The 20,553-nt window shown below is 48.1% G+C and overlaps 1 protein-coding gene across 1 annotated transcript in view; it reads right to left on the bottom strand.

Annotated features, from left to right (window-relative positions):
- Positions 1-381: 381 nt before the first annotated feature.
- The window catches only part of LOC138566647 (zinc finger protein 684-like), a 260,085-nt gene continuing 239,913 nt past the window's right edge, over positions 382-20,553 (bottom strand). The window contains exon 7 of the mRNA XM_069644196.1: positions 382-1,963. Within this exon, the coding sequence (XP_069500297.1) occupies positions 1,191-1,963 (773 nt within the window). The 3' untranslated portion in view covers positions 382-1,190. The remainder of the gene's footprint in view (positions 1,964-20,553) is intronic.

The following is a 20,553-nucleotide window of genomic DNA, read 5'->3' on the forward strand; positions in this document are numbered from 1 at the left end:
TGATTGAGGTTTCAAATATTTTGTTACAATTCATAAGAATAAAGTGCCTACCCTTATCAATGCCATTTTCATATGGTACATAAAATTGCCTAGACGCATCCTGTAGCAATACGCATGCTTTCCCCTTTTTCAGAAGTAAATGGTTGACTCAGTCCCTCTGCTATATTTTTCTGCATGTCCATCTGACAAACTGCATGCATTTCTCTCACCACTAAATTGGCCCATTTACACACAGCAAACATACGCTTTTTAAAAATGTACAATAAATTCCAATCCCTGATTTAGGGATCGGGAGAAACTTACTCACAGGGTATCAGGCAGGTTTTCAACCAGGAAGCTTATTGCCAGTTAATTGCCAGTTAATGAGAACAGCTTGAAAAATGGGCTTCAATGTCATTTATTTTTTCATCAAAAAAGGACAGGACACAGTCTAGTCATTTTTATCTTATGTAGCTAAATAAGCCATCTTAGTGAGTAGATGCTCTTCAACCCTTGCACTACTGCAGCCATTATTCCACAGTACTAACCGCAATTGAATGTGGGAAGGATGTGCATTCCACATCCTTACCAATGGGAACGTAGTGCCAAGGACATTACATACATGCCCTCAGCACTTTGGGGATACGAGAAGTAGAATCTCCCAACATAAATCTGCAAACAGAATTTCACTTCACAGTGACATGTATTGATACAATGAAGGGCAACCTTAAAATGTCTGCGCATTTCTTGCAACTGCATGTACTGTCTTCTTGTAGGTCAACTATTTCCCAAGGGGACCTGGATGAAAAAAATGTTACTTCTAAGTTTGTACTTTTATTGTATTCATTGTTAAATGGGATTTCGAGAAATAGTCTTAGTTTTAAGAAGAATCTTTTGTGTCTGATGCTGCTCTCTTCCAAAGTAATTCCAAAGTCCTTTCTGCTCACGTTCTTTTGTATTACATTAGTCTGTAAAGTAGGCGAGTTCAGTCTGCATCATTACATCCTTGTAAAGTACCAAATGTGAGCATGTGTTGCCCATAAACTCAGTGCGGGTGCCATCAGAAGAAATAATTACCTCTTAGAGCTGCACTTGTACATTTACGAGATGACCTGAGTTATGCAGTTTCTGTCTATGTTCAGGTTGAGGATACAGTAATGTCTGTTGGTCCATCCATTCTTTGAGTAGAGAATGAACTGTGGAATGATTCACTAATGATATTGTTCAGTGGGTTTAGGGCCTGGCAACAATGTACGAATAACAGAGAACGACCCGGGTATATTCCTTGTTGATACTTTACCTGTCGTTTGATAATCTGATAAACGGTTATGTTTTTTCTGGTGTGCAATAAGATCGCCCTTTTGACTGAAGCTTTTTTCACAGGCAGCACATTGATAGGGTTTCTCTCCAGTGTGTGTTCTATGATGCCTATTGAGCACTCCTTTCTGACTGAAGCTTCTTTGACAAATAGTGCAACGGTATGGTCTCTCTCCTGTATGTGTTCTCCTATGTACAAATAAATTTGCCTTCTTACTGAAGCTCTTCTCACACTCAGTACATTGGTAAGGTTTCAACACAATAGGAGTCATCTTTTGTCTGGAAATATTATCCTTCTTACTGATGGTTTTCTCACATTTAAATGAGTACTGCCTCCAGGAATGTTCTATATCAGGCGGACACTTAGGAAGATTACCCTGACTCTCCCAGTCTGTATATTTTTCTGATCTGGTTTCTTTGGTGGTTAATTGCTGAACATGCAAATTTGCTTGATTGCTAAAATCAGTTTCACATTGAGCAGCTGCATCTCTTTCCAGTTCTTGAGTAATTTCCGGCCATGAACGGCTACGATAGTACATTCCTTCCTCATCTCTTTTACAAGGCATCTTTAATTTGGCATCATCTGAAAAGGCCTTGTATTGAGTGGTTTTGTCAGTATTTTTTACAGAATTTCCCCTTTTAACTTTTCTGGTCAAGACGCAATCACCTGTTGGATTAATAAGACAGTCAAGTGGTTATTTTTCTACAAGCACGAAAGAGGCTAAATATATTTCTATACACACTACTATTCAGAACAGATAAGCTATACAGTAGAAAATGAGTTTGCATTTTAAAAGAATGTCTCCTGAAAGTCACAATTAATATACAATGCCTATCATAAATAAACACATTCAAAGAGAGACCTGATCGCACTTTTTGCAAAAGGATGCGGGTATGTGTTGCATCATAGTCAAGAGAGCTGTAAGGAAGGCATGGTATCAATCAGTAAGACAGACACAAGTGACCACAGTTCAAGGGTGTTTATTGGACTTCAATTGGGTTTGAAAAACGCCTATCTAATCCTAAATCTAAAGATGGGAGAAAGCTATGACAGTCAAATAATAATAACGGAGTCCTAGTGGTCTATTGTCAAACTAAAAGGGCCTATACTAATACACCTATTGCCAACCTTACTTCTAAATACAAATGTTTGTTTGTTTATTTATAATGCGCACCAGACCCAAGGGTATTAGGGCGCAGAAAGCAAAAGAGGATTGTTCGGCTTAGGTGACAGTGCTGTCCGTTACATTACAATACATTAAAAACAGTGCTGAAGTTGTCATACAGATGAAAATGTAGTGGAGGGAAACATCAGACAGCAGTTATAATACATTAAAGGCGGACAGTAGTATGATCATAGAGTGGTGAGGAGTCAGATATCATGTTCCTTGATCCAGTGGATAAGGATGGATCTAAAGTGTGGGTAGTGCATGTTTTCCCTTAAAGAGGGTGGGAGTGAGTTCCAATTTTGGGCAGCTTTGACCGGGAAGCTGCTGCCGCCTGTCTTTGTACGTTTAAATCTAGGCACTTGAAGTACATTGGCAGTAGCTATTCTAGAAGGGCGTTTAGTGGATTGTCTCAAGAATCTAGTGGTGAGGTACAGTGGGGCGGCCATGTGTAGGCATTTATGAGTCAAGGAGGCTGATTTAAGGAAGATTTTGTCTTTTATGGAAAGCCAATTGTTAGATCTTCTGAGGTCAGATATGTGGGCTTTCGTCGGAATGTTGAGAGCTGCTCTCAGAGCATTATTTTGTAAGATCTGGTTCTTATTGGTAATGTATTTGTTGCTCCCTACTTAAAGGGCATTGCAATAATCCAATTTAGATAATACCAAAGCTCTTGCTAGAGTAATGCAATTATTAGGTGTGAGGAATGGCTTAGCTGCTCTGATTAGCTTACAAGTGTAAGTGGGAGCCGAGGCCATGGAGTTTACTTGTTTTTTTAAAGTGAGAGGAGAGTCTAGGTAGAAACCAACAGTTTTAACTTCCTTGGCTACTGTTATGTTATTGTTGTCTATTGTAAAATTAGAGTAGGGATGGCCCAATTTGTTAAGATTTGCCGTGGTGCTGACAATAAGGAGTTCTGTTTTGTCATCATTCAGGCATAGTCCATGAGATGCCATCCATGCCTACATGATGAGGTACACTCTATTCACGAAGGCCAAATCCTTGTTATAATATCCTGTCAACGGGATGAGGATCTGTGTATCATCGGCATAGTTAGTGTAGGTGATACCCAGACCATCTAGATCATCAAAAAGGGGCTTCATAAAGATGTTGTACAGGGTGGGTAAAACGCATGAGCCCTGGGACACACCGCAGGTAATAGGTATAGGGTCCGCAGCTGCTGAGGGTGTGAAGACCCGCATAGTTCTATTGTCTAGGAAGGATTGGATCCAACCTATGGCTTTTTGTGAGAAGTGGGTGGCAGAGTCCAGGTGTTGGCAGAGCGTCTTGTGGTCAACCAAGTCAAACGCTGCTGAGATGTCGAGCAACAGTAGAAGTGCTGTATTACCATTGTCTCTCAGGGTGTCTATTTGTGCTTTAAAGTTGATCAGCCCAGTTTGCGTTCCGTGTTGAGGTCTAAAACCTGACTGACGTACTCCTAGAATGTGGTTGCATTCCAGCTATTGTTGGATTTGGAGGTACGCCATCTTATCTAGGATCTTCAGCAGGAACGGTACTGTAGTAATAGGGCGATAGTTAGTGGGAATGGACGGGTCAAGAGTTTTTTTTTTTTTAGGAGTGGGAGGACCCAAGACTGTTTCAAGTTGTTGGGAATGGTGCCAGTAGAAAATGAGGCATTTATAAGCTTAGTTATGAATGGGGAGAGGTCCCGTGCAGCATCCTTTATAATTTGAGCTGGGCAGGGGTCACCGTGGCAATTAGATGGTTTGAGAGTTAGGATGATTCTTTGAACTTCTAGAGTGGATACTTTCTTTAAGCTGAAGAGGGGTGTAGGCAGTTCAGAGGGGCCAGGAGGTGGGGTGTCGGTGGCAAAGGAGCCGTGATATTGTTAGGATTGGAGGCAGGGAGGAGGGAATCTTTGTTATTGGTAATTTCTGCCTGACTGGTCGTTATTTTATTAACTAGGGCACTCTGAATACTGGTGCACTAGTTTTTGTCCTAAAGGCATGTGTCAGGGGCTTGGATAGGTGTTTCCATTTCTTTAAGAATTGTGAACAGTTCTTTAGTATTGGAATTGGCTTTGGGGTAATGCGCAGGTTGTAGGATTCTTGTTTAGCAAGGATTATTTCTGTTTTGTACATAGAGGCAAGTTTTGTGAGGTTGTTTTTATTAGCATCAGACGGGTCTTGTCTCCAAATTTGTTCGCATTTACGTTTCTCAAGTCTGATGGCTTTTAGGTGGGGCGAAAACCATGTGTTGACATGTTTTTCCTGTTTTCTCTTTCTAATTGTCAGGGGTGCTATGGTGTCTAGGGCAGATAACATTACTTTGTTGTACTTGTCAACCAAGGTAAATGAGTCTGTCGAGGCAGGAAGAGAATTCAAGGTAGGGAGGATTAGAGGGATGAGATTATTAGCTGTAATGTTCTTTATATTCCTAGTGGGAATGGCTGGGGCTAAGTTGATGAAATGGTGGGGAGCTGTGACTTCTAGGGAGAAGGAGATCAGATGGTGGTGGGACCAGGGCAATGGTGTTATGGCAGTGATGGAACTTTGGCAGTTGTGCTCTGCTATCCAGTCAAGGGTAATACCTTTAGTATGTGTAGCGACTGTTACCTTTTGGGTAAATCCTAGTTCCTCGATAGAATCGTTGATCTGTGTGGCATTGGGATCTGAAGGGTCTTTGTAGCCAAGATTAAAGTCTCCTAAAAGAAGGCTTGGTGAGGCATTTTTAAGGTTATCCGATAGGATGCTAGTGAGATCCTCTTCGATGGAGCCTCGGGGGCCTGAAGGTCTATAAATTAGGTGGACAGATATACCAGAGGATTCAGGGATTATTTGCGCCGAAAAAAAAAATGGGATTTGTGCGCCATTCTGCCCGCAAATCCCCATTTGTTGAACAGGGATCTGCGGGCAGAATGGCGCACAAATCCTGTTTTTCTCGGCGCAAAAAATCCATGAATCAGGGCCCTAGTTTGGGTGTTGGATATGGTAAGTTTGGCGATCAGGGTTTCACATGAAGCTACATTAGGTGGAGTAGCGTGTCTCAATGCTAGGCTAGTTTTGGCGATTATGGCTAAGCCACCGCCTTGGGAGGTAGTGCAGTCTATTCTTAGGAGGGTATAGTACTCCGGAATGGCTAACCTAATCGCTGGGCCAGCTGCTGGGTGAAGCCAGGATTCCGTGATAGCGATGATGTCCATTTTTTCAGTTGCGATTAAGTCGGCTATTTCTGTGGCATATGCCACCATAGACCAGGCATTTATTAGGGCTCCTCTTATGCCGGACAGTGTGGTCTCAGTGAGTGGTGCCAGGGTATTGTAGTGGTGCCTAGAGTGGGTGGTGGGGCCTCGATTAAGTCAGCTGTTGAGCTGGAGTGGGTGCTATTAGTAGTTTTATGCAATGAGGGTTTGGTATTAGGCTGAAGGCCTCTTAGATTTCTAGACGAGTTATTGGGAGGGGGGTGTAGGGATTTGGCTGGGGGTTTGTAAATTTTGGGGAGTCTGACGCAAAGTTTGAGGTTTCTTTGGGAGAGACTGCAAGGTCTGGTGATCAGGTCGTTTAGATTAGTGGTATTGTTAGGGGATGTCACAGACGCTGAGAGGGGCAGCGTGTAAGGCATGTTGAGGTCTATAGTAGTGAGTAGGTGGAGGATTGTCCTTAGTAGGACCGTATAAGTAGCTGGCATATGCATAATTTGTGTGAGGGGAGGCTAGCAAATGGTCAGTGTACCAGTGATATGCATACGTCTGGTAATACACAGGCTATCAAACAATATCAGGGCTCACAATTGGATGCAAAAATCAGGTAATACACAGGGCTATCATTCAATGGCAGGGCTCACAGTTAGATGCATGAGTTGGATAATACACAGGGCTAGCAATCAATAGCAGGGCTCACAGTTGGATGCATTAATCAGGTAATACATAGGGCTAGCATTCAATGGCAGGGCTCACAATTGGATGCATGAGTCGGGTACTAAACAAGGGCTGCAATCAATAGCAGGGCTCACAGTTCGATGCATGAATCAGGTAATACACAGGACTAGCAATCAATGGCAGGGCTCACAGTTAGATCCATGAGTCTGTTAATACACAGGGCTAGCAATCAATAGCAGGGCTCACAGTTGGATGCATTAATCAAGTAATACATAGGGCTAGCAATCAATGGCAGGGCTCACAATTGGATGCATGAGTCGGGTAATACACAGGGCTAGCGATCAATGGCAGGGCTCACAATTAGATGCATAAAACAGGCGCTACACAAGGGCTAGCAAGCAACAGCAGGGCCCATAATTGGGTGCATGAATCAAACAATGCACAGTGTTGAGCATTCAAGAAGGCAGAGCTCACAATAGAATTAGGAGATCACCTGTTACACAAGGTGAACATTCATAGCTGCCAGCATATGATAGCAATTCTAAAGGGAAATTGGTGAACAGTGTAATCACGTAACGGTGCGGAGCATTGGGCAAAGATATAAGGACATGCAGTCGACATAGGCACATGTGATTGAATCCTCGTGCCTGTTCCAGTGTAGTGAGGCACAATGCGCGGGCACGAACTGAGTCGGAGATTGAGTTTAAGGTGGTTCTCTGATTGCCTGGCCTTGAGCTATGAGCAGCAGTAGGGTCAATGGACAGCGGGCGGCAGAAACAAAGGACAGAGAGCGGTTGGGAGCGAGAGTATTTCGTGTGGGCATAATGCATTGCGCGCATTCAAGGTGCTGGGACTGGATAAAATGAATGTGTGTCCCAGATAGTCACAGCCACGGTGGGGGTCGGTAAAACGTAGAGATTGGTGTTTTACAGCAGCAGATGTGTGGCGGATTGCGTAACGTGTGCTATACATGGACGGCAAACTACGCACGCAGTGTAGGTGTTCAGGCTCGCGGCTGCAACAGCTATTTGAAGTCATTGCGATAGTGTTACCTTATAGATATGGACAACAGTTGTAAGGCAGTATTCCTGGCAAACGGCGTCGGCGTGCAGGCTGCTGACAGGCTGAGGACAGGAAGCAGCCTTGGTTCCTGGGCCTTGGGGAGGTGGGCCAGCTTACGCCTGCCGGCGCCGGATTGGTGTTAAAGAAAGCTCCAGTGACCAATCCGAGCCTGGCAGCATATGGTTGGTTTACTGGCTGATGTGGGACACACCACAAATGGTGTCGGAAACAATGTTGTACAAAAGAAAAGTGTTCAAGAAATTATATATTAGGATAGTTGAGATGTTAGCTTCCCTTCCCCACGTTTTCAGCATGGGCAAGGCGGCACACTTGAGCTTAGCACATACTCAGCCTCTTCTAGCACAAGGATGCAGCTCAAGATCTCAGTATCACGACCTCCTGTGCCAAAGTCTCTTTGCCATTTAAACTCTCTTATTTCAGAGGGCCAGATGCGACAAACATTCATAGTTCTTTCTCCTCGGGATTCTCATGTGCACAACTTCTCTGGTGATTCACTGTTCACCCCAGGTCCAATTCCGACGGACTCAGACCCACTTAGACACAAAACCTTCAATGATTCTCCCCCAAATGTATCTCAATTTCCAAACTTTCTTAACTGTATCAAAATCGAAAACCTTCGACTGTGCGCCGGATTTTGCTTCACCTATTGGAGGACCACTTCGATTCACAATTCTTTGTTCTCTTCTTAATCCGACACTTTATCTTTCACTTCTGCCACTTCTCAGCTGGATACCTTACAGAGACCTTCGATTGAGCACCCACGGGGTGCCGGACCTCTCTGTCAAAGGTATCGTATTTTGCTTTTCAAAGTTCAAACACTATAAGAGGTTCAACTTTACTTGCATCTTTTATCACACATGTTTTAACAATGTTAATTCCAGTGGTCGCTATACAATGTTGCTGCTTGTAACCTTGGCTCCAACACAGGCCGGTCTTGTATCGGTCTCCGCAACTCACTGGCTGTGTTGATTTCACTGTTTATGCTTTGTTCTTGGAGCCAAGGACGGCAGCACAGCTGCTGCTGCTTCTCCCCCACTTGATTATGGACACACGATGGCCCCAGGTATTTCCGACACACAATACAGGATTCTTCAGCCTGGTTTCCTGGTCTTAAGCTTCCTGAGCTTGAGGGCACTTGAAAGTAACGGTTCCTTGTCAGAAGCATGTGAAAGCCTCTCCCGTGATTCCATGCAATGGGGAGACCCGGGGGCCTCAGGGACCAAGTTACCTGCAGCTTCGCGTGTCAGGAGCCGCGAAACCCAAGATGGTGGCCGGGGACTCGCACTGATGCAGTCCCCGGACAGAGCAGCCGACTCAAGCCCCCAAGAAGATCCCCTTGGAGACAGACGGGGAGGGGAGCCTCCTGCCAGGTGTGGGCCAGCGGGGCATTGGTGCGGCTCATTTGTTGGCATCCAACCTCTCTCCAAAAGCATTGTGACTCTGGCGTAGCGACCCCCCATCCCCCGGGCCAGGAAAACAGGAGGACGGCTGTGACCCCGGGCCAGACGGCACGCCGCCCGGGACAACAAGAAGACCAGGCCTGACTGCAGCGCTCGCGAGTGCCTGACTGCTGAAAACTGCTGGCCCAGTCAGAACGGCCACCCGGGACAACAAGTGGAGCGGCAGCCTCAAGACCCCTGCAGCCTGGAGGGGGAGACCACGCTGCGTGGGTGGGAGCCGGAGCCCCTGGCCACTAGGCTGCCGTGCTCGAGTACCCAACCTACCTGCTGAGACCATCGGTGTGGTCAGCGTCTCCCCCAGGCGCAAACCTACTACAGTTTGATCACCCACAGGGGGCCCCAGTCTAGAAACAGCCTAAAACCTGCACACTCTCGCCAGACTCCTGGGGCGACCCTGCCCAACCTAGAGAGCATGGCAGACTTTTCCTTGCCCCGGAAAGGTCACCCTGAAGACCACTAAGATGACACTTACAGGAACTGCACCAACTTCATGGAACCATCTTGCTGAAAGGTAGGTCAGCTCCACTTGTCCACCAATGCCCCTAGTACCAGGCCTGCCTTGACACGCAACCAGCAGCACAGTCCTGCACAGGAGTTCCCACCACCCCCCCCTTTTTCTTCCAGGGGTGCCCTGGCCAACCTAACCATCCACTCCACCCCCCCGGCCAACAGACTCCGGGGGGCTCTAGCTTCCTCCGCAGCACTGGGCCGCCCGCTGCCAAAAGGGGTGCCCCTTCATAGCGGCACCCCCCCCAGCGTGAGCAACGAACAAAGCCACAAGGCACTCACCAACCTGAAGAGCTGCTGGGGGCAACCCCAGCGACACTCGCCTGACTTCTCTGGGTTCCCAAACAAATTTCTTCACGCCTGCCCCTCTTTTTGTCAACAGGAACCCACCATGGCTAAACAATCAAAAGCCAACAAAAATGCAGACATCTCCACAATGCTACTGGCTGATACCCCCCTCAAAATGGCTCTTCAAAAGTCGGCAGAAGACAAAGAATCCTTAGCAACCAAGGAAGACATCCAGGCCTTCATGGCAGATATTAAATCAGAATTTAGATCAAGTATGATAGAACTCACCACAAACCTCGAAAATACCAACCAAAGAGTTACTGAAGTGGATCAGCGTTTAGGGGAAATTGAAGATCGTTCGCAGGACCAGTCAACAACAATGGGGGAGGTCCAGGGCGCGATTCGGGCCCTGCAGTATAGGTTTGAAATCCTGGAGTTCAAGCAGGAGGACTTTGAAAACAGGGCCCGTCGCAACAATCTCTGGATCCGGGGCATCCCAGCCACTATCCCGGACAAAGAGCTCCCCAACTACGTGGGGAACTTCTTCCAGGCCCTTCTCCCCCACTTAGATAAACCGCTATTGTTACTAGACTGCACTCACAGACTGCACCCCGATCGGGGGGTAACAACAGATTTCCCCCCCCAAATGTGATAACCAGAGTGCACTTCTTTACGACCCAGGAAGCTATTTCAGAGATAAGCCGTACCTGAGATGAACTTTCCTTCCAGGGGTCCCTGCTTCAAATCTACCAGGACCTCTCACCACTCACCATACAGAAAAGGAAAGCCCTCTGCCCTCTCACCCTTGTCCTTCAAAACCGCCTGATTCGATATAGGTGGCTCTTCCTGACGGCGCTCCAGTTCACCCTCAATGGATCGCTCCGTAGAATCTCCCATCTGGAAGACGCTGAGAATATCCTTCGCGCAGGCTCCCCGGAGGGGGCCACAGCACGCACAACAACCAACAATAATGGCGAAGCTCCAGCCTCCTCAGGCAAATCCAAGGGGGACCCATGGTCCAGAGTCCAGAGATACGGTAAAAGGAAATTACCACTCGCGGGCTCCCTACACACGTAGGGGGGGGCTTGCGCCCTCCCCGGGCCCTAGGGGACCCCTGGTTTCCCCCCTCAAATATACCGACTCTACAGCATTCAAAGATATACCTGTCGGCGGGCCTCACACGGCTCATGCCCATTTCCAAGGCACTAACCATCAATGAGTCCTTGAAATTACTTTTTTTGGCAGTCGCCAGACCCCGCCACGTTGGCGGAGTGCATGGCCATGGCCACATTGGCCAAGGGGGGGTCTGTCCCTGAAACTCCAGGCCCCCGCACATTGCATAAGTTGGGGCTCTCTCGTTGGAGGCCCCGGTTAAAAGTTCAGAGACAGAGTGATCAGCAGCCACAACTCCTCGATAATGGTGGCTAGCCTTCCTCCCTCCTCAACAATGGACCCCCCGAGCTCTCGTACGCTCCGATTTATCTCCCTCAACGTCAAAGGCCTGAACTCCCCATCTAAGCGTAAATCAATCATCCAGCGACTCCTAGATGAAGTTACAGGGTTGGCCTTGCTACAGGAGACTCCTTTGCTCCCGGGAGACTTCGGCTGCCTCAAATGTAAAGACTTTCCACTGCAGTTCCTGGCCTCGCATGGCTCTAAAAAAGGAGGGACGCGATCCTCTTCAGAAAGGGCCTGGACCCACCGATCCTAAGCACCAAAAGGTATCCGGGGGGCCGCTATGTGGCAATCAAATGCCTCCTTTTGGGCCAACTTTACACGCTGGTCTCAGCCTACGCTCTCAATGTGGGCCAGATGGCTTTTTATGATGCCTTGGGTGCAACTCTATCAGCTTTCTCAGAGGGGCTGAAGGTAATCAGTGGTGACTATACCGGAGTCCCAGACCCTACGAAATATTCATATAAAGAGAATTGACCTCCTTCTAACCTCTCCACAAATTCTGGCTTACACCAATGCAATCTCAATCGGAACACGCACCCTCTCAGACCAGGCACCAGTAACCCCAAGCCCACCAGGCTACACCCCCCAGCCCGCACCAGGCCGCTGGGCTCTATTCGACCCAATCCTCAACTATATGCCCCTGAAAGATGTAATCGCCTCCAAAATCCGCAATTTCTTCCAGGAAAACCGAAATGAAGACACCTCTCTGGCGAACACATGGGATGCTATGAAAGCGGTGGTCTGGGGGGAACTCATCACCCAAGGAGCGGCATACCACAAAGCTAGAGGCCAAACCCGCCTCTCCTTGGAGAAGGAACTCCAAGAAGCAGAAAAAACACATAAGCTGAATGGATGGTCCCCGAAGACACAACGGGCAATCCGCATGGCCCGAAACAAAATGGAGGCGCATTATGCCGAACACACAGCCCATCTACTGGCTAAGGCAAAGCAATTTGCCTATGCCAAGAACAACAAACCAAATAAACTGTTGGTGAGCAAACTAGCCAAGGCAAGGCAGAACAACATCATCGCCGGACTACGGGACGCCAGGGTAGGGTCCACTATGCAGAAGGGGAAAAACAACAACTGGCAGCGAACCACCTGTCCCAGCTGATGTCCCCCGCCCCGAGTGACCATTGCAAACAAAGGGAGTACCTACTAAAAGCGACGCTACCCCACCTGAAGGAAGCAGCGCAAATGAACCTCGACGCTCCAATAACGAACGAGGAAGTTATTAAAACCCTTGGAGCAAGGGCCGCTGGGCCTGACTGCTTCCCTGCAAAATTCTATAAAATCTTCCGACTGCAACTGGTGGCTCCTATGGTAGCCCTCTTTAACTCTTTCAGGGACTCGGACGTGGTCACTCCCTCAATGGCAGAGTCCATAACAATCCTGCTGCCCAAGCCCGGGAAAGACCCGAAAGACCCGGCCTCATATAGACCAATTGTCCCGATGAACATTGATGCCAAAATCTATTTGAAAATCCTGGCCAACTGCCTTGCAGCCATCCTGCCTGAAATAATCCACCCAGAGAAATCAGGATTCATCACTAACAGCTCCACAGGAGATAACGTTCGTAGAGCCTTGAATCGGATTGACCTGACATCTCGGAAATCGCAGAAACTAGTCCTGGTGGCCCTGGACGTGGTCAAGGCGTTTGACAAGGTGGACTGGTCCTTCATGAACCAAACCATGGAAGCCTTTCACATTGGCCATATGTTCCGTAAGATGGTCCTAGCGAACTATCAAGCACCGACAACCCTCCTCCGGGTCAATGGTGCCCTTTCTACCCCAATACCACTAGGCTGCGGGACCAGGCAGGGATGCCCGCTATCCCCATTACTCTTTGCTGTGGTGATGGAGCCTGCTCACCTTCACGGATCCCGTTTGCTATCTACGACACGCCTTGACAGAAATAGACCATTATGGGAGAGTCACAGGCTTCTCTATAAACTACCGTAAGTCAGTGGCTTTGGAGTCTGGCTTGTCACCGAACGACCGAGAGGCCCTTTCCTCACTTTGCCCTGCACAATGGAGTGAAAACATCATCCCCTACCTGGGAGTCCAAATCCCGGCGGATCCCAAGGCGGTTTATCAAGTTACCATTCCCCCTCTCTTCTGCGAACTAGAAAAAGACTTGAAGAGATGGGCGAAGCAGGAGATCTCGGTGATGGGACGCATCACGGCGAGCAGGATAAATCTTCTTCCCAGATTTCTTTATGCATGCTCTGCCCTCCCGGTGACAATTCCGCCGGCCGCCCTACAGGGACTCCAGAGGAAACTACTCCAATTTATCTGGAACGGCAAGAAGGCCCGGATCCCCTAAGAACCATGCTGGGAAACGCCTGCCTGGGAGGCCCCTGACCTGCAAAACTATCAAATAGCAGCCCAATTGGTCCACATTCAGGCTTGGACATTGTCCTCGGAACGCCCCCGTTGGCCAGATATAGAACAATCCCGGCTGCCGATGCCTTTACGCTTCCTTCCAAACATGCCATCCCACCTCCGACCAAACGGAGAAGATCTCCTACTTTCCACCAAACACACGCTAAAAGCATGGGACTGGGCGCGACGGCGCCAAAAAATCCCGAAGGGCTTCAGCCCCCATTCCATGGTCTTTATGAACCCCTCATTTGCTCCCGGAACATATCCCCAGAACTTTAGGAACTGAATAAGGGGAGGCTTAGAGTCACTGGGCCAACTTTACTTTGATGGTCACCCGCGAACATTCGAACAATGTAAAGAGACATTTCGATTGAAAGAACCAGACAGATTCACCTATATCCAGCTAAGACACTGGTGCTCCCATCCACAAACCTGGGAAGCGGCAAAACGCACGCCAAACCCCACTTGAACTTACGCTGCAAGATCTCCCGACCCGGGGGAAATTTCGGACACATATAAACGCTTCTCAGGAGACTTTCTTAGCTCCAAAACCCGAGTGATGGCCCAGTGGGAGGCAGACCTAGGGCGCCCATTAACCGACCAGAACTGGGTGGATATCTGGTCACGAACCCACTTGGCGTCCTCCTGCATCACAAACCGAGAATGTGCATACAAGCTCCTATTACGGTGGTATTACCCCCCCCCTAAGATTCCATCACATTAATCAGGCTCTAAGCCCCGCCTGCTGGAGACATTGCAGCCACCCAGGTTCCTTTTATCACATGTGGTGGTCGTGCCCAAAGGTGCAACTTTATTGGTCCCAATGTGTAACCACGTTCGCAGACATCACCCAGAAAGCAATCCCACTGGAACCCGAAACCATCCTCCTGGGGGCCCTAGTCCCGGGATGCTACCCAACATCGGGTAGAAAGGCCACACTCTTGACTCAATGCCTCCTGGCGTATTATGGTGGCTCGTGCTTGGATGACTGTTGAAGGACCACTGATAGCGCTGTGGTGGGGAAAGATGTGGGACATTTTAATCGCAGAAAAGATAACCGCGGCCAGGGCCAGGACTCTGCACCGCTTATGGTACACCTGGGCCCCATTTATAGACTGTAACCGAAGGTTCCCGGCCATAACTTTCCTACCCCGGAGCACCGCAAGATTTCTGGAGGGGACTGGGGCGTAGGGGGCGGGGGAGAAGAGGTGTAGGGGGATCGGGCAGGGCAGTGCCTGTAATGTTTTCACTCTGCTCTGTTGCAAAAATACACAGTTTAAAAAAAATTAAAAAGTGATGACCGTGTCCTGGCCACCTGGATGACAGATCCTCGGGGACCAGTTGTTAGGCGGAAACCTGTGCAGTTCCCTCTGGGACCACTGCAAAAGATTTAGGACTACAGGTGTTTGGCAGTAAACCGACTTGGTAGCAGTCTGTACCACACAGATTCACTTGGTAGCTGTGGCTGAGCAGTCAGACTTCCCTCAAGAAGAGTTAAACAGTATGTGGAGTATACAATATAGGGCAATTCTTCACAGTAAGACAAGCAAACACGCAACAAGGCTTAGTGTAAAGATATTAAGCTATTTATTTATAACGGAACATCTATGAAAAACACTATGGCATTATCACGGCAAACACTTCAATCACAATTACTCTACGAAGGAGAAATGATCAATCCCCCTACAATATTTCGACAAGTCTAGGTTCTACCAGCATCACTTATTTACAGACAGAGGTGTATGCCTCAACCTAGATGGCACTCTAATATTAGTTAGGACGGGAGAGAAAACTAAGCAGGTCACGAAATCAACACAGTTCAATACTTCATGGGAAAAATGCAAGGCAAGAAGGCAAGAACCAAAATAGATTATAAAGTTCAGAGGCCAGGCCCACTCGGAGAGAGGCAATGCGATACGTCCCAAAAAGTCTCTTAGTGGAAATGCGTTCCAGTCTTTATAGCAAATTGTTATCGGCAGATTGAACCAGTTCAGAACAATACGTGAGAAAGCTTGGAGGCGACCCAACGGAAAGGAGAGGATTAAGACACCTCACTCGAACCGATCGAAAGGGAAGCCAGGCGGACACGGTACCTTGTTTGTGGAGAGACAGCTCCGGCGGGGGCAGTTGTTCCTGGTGGTGGATGCACGTCGGGTCTTTGCCAACAGTAGAGATGATCTCGTCGTCGAAGACAAGTGAAGTCCGGTGCACCACCAGGGAAGAGACCAGCCGCGGAGTGCTCCGTCACAAGGCACCACCTTTTGGTCACGGTACAGGGGTAGTGGCTATCCGGTTGCCGAGGTGCTCTGCACGGGCAATTCGACCACTGCGTCCTGAGGCGAAGAAAAAGGCAAAGGGGACTGGTTGTTCCCACCAGTCAGGGGAAGAGACTCTCCGGCAGGGAGATCTCCTCTGTCATCGGGAAGTGGTGAGTCAGTTCCGCAGGGCTCCACTGGGAGTGTCGTCGTGCAGTTCGGCTCAGCGTTACCCTCGTCGGATTCTTAGGTCCTGTGGCGACTTCTGAAGATCCAGTCCCAAAAGCCCTGCTTTTATGCAGAAAACCCCCATTCATTCAGCCTAGCTGTCAATCAACACACGCTAAGTGGTGAGCGGGGAGCCTCACCACTTGGGCCAATCGCACCAGAGTGCGACCGGAGTTGGCAAGGCAACTCGGTCCAGGGTGCCTAAACCCCTTCCCACACCCCTGTGGTAACCCAGACAGAATGGCACCACTTTGGAGGGTCTCTGTCCAGAGGCCCGCCAAAAGTGGAACAACGGGGCTCAACCTTTGGTTTAGGAGTCACAGAGACGAACACAGACGCCATTTTAAAAACCGAGTTCTGGCAGAAAATACCATCCGATAAACTTATTTAAGATAAGTAGACCGGTGGTACGTTAGAGATTAACGAGGAAAAGTATCAACCTCTAACAATGGGACGAATCCCATAGGGTTATGTTCGGGGTCGAGCATAACAAGTAGTTTCCACTGCCACCAGCCAAAACTCGACGAGGGGGGACGGGAAAGTGCCCCCTCGAGTGACAGATCTAGGAGTAATCGAATTACCCCTACTAGCACGTCCACAATAAGATGGTTTGTACTAGTTCTGTTAGTAAATTTAGGTCTAGTAAAGCCAATGGTGACTTTACATGCCCGGGGAGACAGTAGTCAGTCCCCGGGTATGGAGTCTATGGTGGAGGTCCGCTAGGACGCCCCAGTGTTACGGCACGTAGGGTGCGGTGTAACACACATAGAAAAACATATGAGACCCTATGGAGTAAAAGACCCCATAGCCCATAGAACACATTGACATTCAAAAGAATTAAACACATTCATGTCCAAGAGTGGGAGGAAAAGAGTCTCACTCTTGGCAGGATGGAGAAAAACAAACTCCAGAAATCCAACAAAGCTGCTGGGGGACTCACTAGGTTAGGAAATTCAGCCTAAACAGAGAATTCTCCCTAACACCAGTGGGGGAGACACCTTCTGGTTTCTCACAGAACACACACACACATTTGATTATATTTATAGGTTTGTGCTGCAGATACTGATACATCTCTAATACCCCAGCACATTCTGCCTTTTCATTTATACCAGGATTTATAAAAGATTTTATGGACATGATTCTGTTTAATACAATAAAGGGCAACTCGACGGTGCTGTGACCCTAACATTCATAGGTCTGCGCGCTGCAATAGCACTCCTCCGATCCCACTTTGTTCAGAAAACTCAGATTTGAGAGACCATGATCTACGCAATGAAACTTTGGGCCTCATTCCAAGTATGGAGGTAATCATGGCGCTATCTGCGCCATGACTACCTCCCTACCGGGTCTGGGTCTGACCTGGTTCAATGGGGACTTACCGGTCCATTCCGACCCTGGAGGGACCGGTAAGTCCCCATTGAAAAATCCATTCCCCATTCCCATTTGAGCCCCCATAGGGCTCAATGGGAATGGGGAAGTAGCTTATAATGGTACCGCAATCTGCGGTACCGTTATTAGCTCTCTGGCCCCTTGTAAAACCAGGCGCCAAAAGCGGGACCCCGCTAAGTGACCTCGGAATAGGGCGCAAAGGGATTACCGGCACTGATGTCCTTAACGGTGCCCGGTATCCCTCTGCGCCCACCTCGAAATGCGGCCCATTGTCTCCCACAGTGAAGAACCACCCCCAATACATAGATCAACCATTGCCCTTTGGATTACACTTTACCTGTTTTCTAAACAAACTAACAATTACCTACTGACTTATCTACTATATGCAGGCACAGATGGGTGAGGGGCCAGGAATGAGACTCGTTCACAAATGATTCATGGCCTTGGTCAAAGACTTTTATTAAAATAAAAAGGGATGGGGAAATGCCTCTCTGTCCCTGCACTGGAGGCGTTTCCCTACCTAAAACCAAAACTAAGGGTCTTTCGATGTCAGGATGTCCAAAACAAAACCGTCCTGTGTCCAATGTTCTATTCTGGCCCTCCCATTCTAATAACATAAACTCGTAAGGTGAAAAGGATAATGTCTTTGGCCTTAAGTGGTTTATAAATGTTCAAAATGAGAAATGCATAACTCCAACACAAAAGTTCAAGCAGAACATAGAAGAACTCGAAATGCGTCACCAACAAGGAAGGGGTGATCAAAACCTGCTACAGATGGTATTTAACCCCAGAGACCCTGAACAAGAGAAACCCAGCGATCTCCCTGCGATGCTGGAGAGGATGCACAGACACAGGCACGCTATTTCACTTGCTTTGGACATGTCCAGTGTCCACAAAATACTGGAACGAGATTCTGGACCTAATCAAGCAGATCACAGGCCTGACGATTCCATGGGACTCAGGAATAGTCCTACTGGGCAGCACAGGGGAGGGCCAATTTCCATTGACCAGCAACTTGGCGAGCCTATGCACACAACTTCAGCGGCAAAGATAGCTATAGCAAGACTATGGAAACATCCAGAGGGACCTGCTGTGAGCCTGTGGTGGGCCAAATGTTGGGACATCGCAGTCGCGGAAAAAAAAAAACGCCATCCACCTGGGGAATAGAAACAAGATTTTCGACACCTGAGCCCCCTTCCTAGACTGCGCGGAACAGTTCCCTGGAATGGCAAGGAAACCACTACCCCTCCGCTGGCTAGACAAATATGACTAACGTAATCCAAAAACCAGTCTCGTGGCCCACACTGAACTCACCTCCCCGAGTGCTTCTAACTCGGGCACAGGAGCAGCAGAGGGCAAGGCGAACCTCAAGAAGCACCCCGCCTCAGTCAAGGTCTAACTAAAACCTCCCTGCGAAAGACAATTATCCAAAACAGTCCCCTCCCCCCCCCCCCAAGAACTACAGCACCCCCGATTGTTTCTCCCCTGGTGGCCCTCCTTTCCCCCCGCTATCCACACCTAATTATGTATTGGTTATGTTTTGGTTTGCTATGCTCATCTCGAAAGGAACTAAGCAATAAGTGAATTAATGCACCTGAGGTGTTATGTTTACTGATAAAATCAAATAAAAAGATTGATTGAGAAAAAATAAAAAGAATGATAGTTCCTCTTTTCAGAGGGTGGTTTCCTTTCCCCTGGATTTCTCTTCCCTCTGTTGTATAATCAAAGATAACAGTCCCTTAAGTTTATCTTCTTTCACCACGCTACTGATACACAAATCAACTTGACTATTTGTCTTAGTCCTGTTAGGAAACCTTGTGTACTCCCTGCCAGTTGTTTACTACTGCTTTCGTAGATTTCACACAGCCTTTGACTTGTCCTGATATTTCCTTTGCAGGACCCCTTTTGGCGATGTATTTCTTATGCACTGCTCAGTCTGTCCTTGCTTGTTGTATTCTCCTGCCAGGGTTCGTCTTAAACACTCTTGCAACTGCCTGGTATACTCTCCTGCCAGGACCTTTCATAAACACACTTGTAACTGCCTGGTATGCTTCTCTTGCCAGGATTGTCTTCAGTTGAGTTCTGCACCCACTTCCAAACGTAATATCTTCTTAGGTCTAATTCCGTCTCTGCCTGGTACACTATCTTGCCAGGGCTTTTCTTATCTGTGTATTGGATACACTAACGCTCTTGAAAGTTTCTCTCTTGCTTTCTTTACAAATATTCGTCTTGTGCATATCTGCCAATACATCCCAGTGTCCCCATTTCCCTTATGGGAACTCACCCGTTCTGTTGGTGTACTTTGTTCATCTTGTGGTAAGCCGATGGTGGGCGTACGACTTTTTGCCCCATCTCGCTGTTTCCGTTCTCCTGTTTCACTGTGTTGCACAGTTCCTGCCGGGCCCGTCTGCTTTGTGTCAGGCTCTGGTAAAGCAAATGCCACCGCTTCACACCCTCAAATGCCCAGGAGCCCTGCGCTGGCTTCTGGAGTTCTTGTAGCACGTCTTCCTTTGCAGGTTTCCTGTTCTTCCCTTCCATGGAGCTCCTCGCAGCCCCTCAGTCTGCCGCTTCTTACCAAGAGAAGCAACTCTCTTTCTCCAGCAGCTCTCCTCTGCTCTCCTGCTGCAGCCTCAGCTGAATGCTCTCTGCACACTGAAGAAGCTCTCTTTGCCCTCAGCAGGTATGCACTTTTTCCCTCTATGGGAAACTCTCTCCTTGGTTTCCCCCTCAGTGAGGGAGTTTTCAGTTTGTGGCACTCTGCTGATGCCCAGGGATTCCCCTTCTTTGTGGAGGGGCCAGACTGCTCCCTTTGTTTCCTCAGGCAATTCCAAACTCCATATAAGCAGATGGGGTGAAATGATTCCCCTTCTCTTTGGCCCAAACAGCAGTCCACAATTCCTTCTTTTGTCTCGGGAGGATAGCTCAGGGGCAACGCGCTCTCCTTGGAAGCAAGACGACGTGGAGCAACACACGTTTGATCCCCAGGTCCGCACTTAGAAACCTCTGGGTATTAAGCACGTTATAAATAACCAATCATAACACGCAAATCCTGCAGCCAGGTCCTCCAGGGAGGGCCTCTCTCACACTTCTTGAGTCTTTCCTTCCTTTTATACTGACTCTGGCCAATAGGATTTGAGGAAAGACTAGACTGCTGTATGTGATATCTATGTGTAATCCTCTTTCTTCCATACAGTACTGAT

Source organism: Ambystoma mexicanum, chromosome 2p, assembly GCF_040938575.1.
Source record: "Ambystoma mexicanum isolate Mex_15411 chromosome 2p, UKY_AmexF1_1, whole genome shotgun sequence".
Classification (NCBI taxonomy): domain Eukaryota; kingdom Metazoa; phylum Chordata; class Amphibia; order Caudata; family Ambystomatidae; genus Ambystoma; species Ambystoma mexicanum.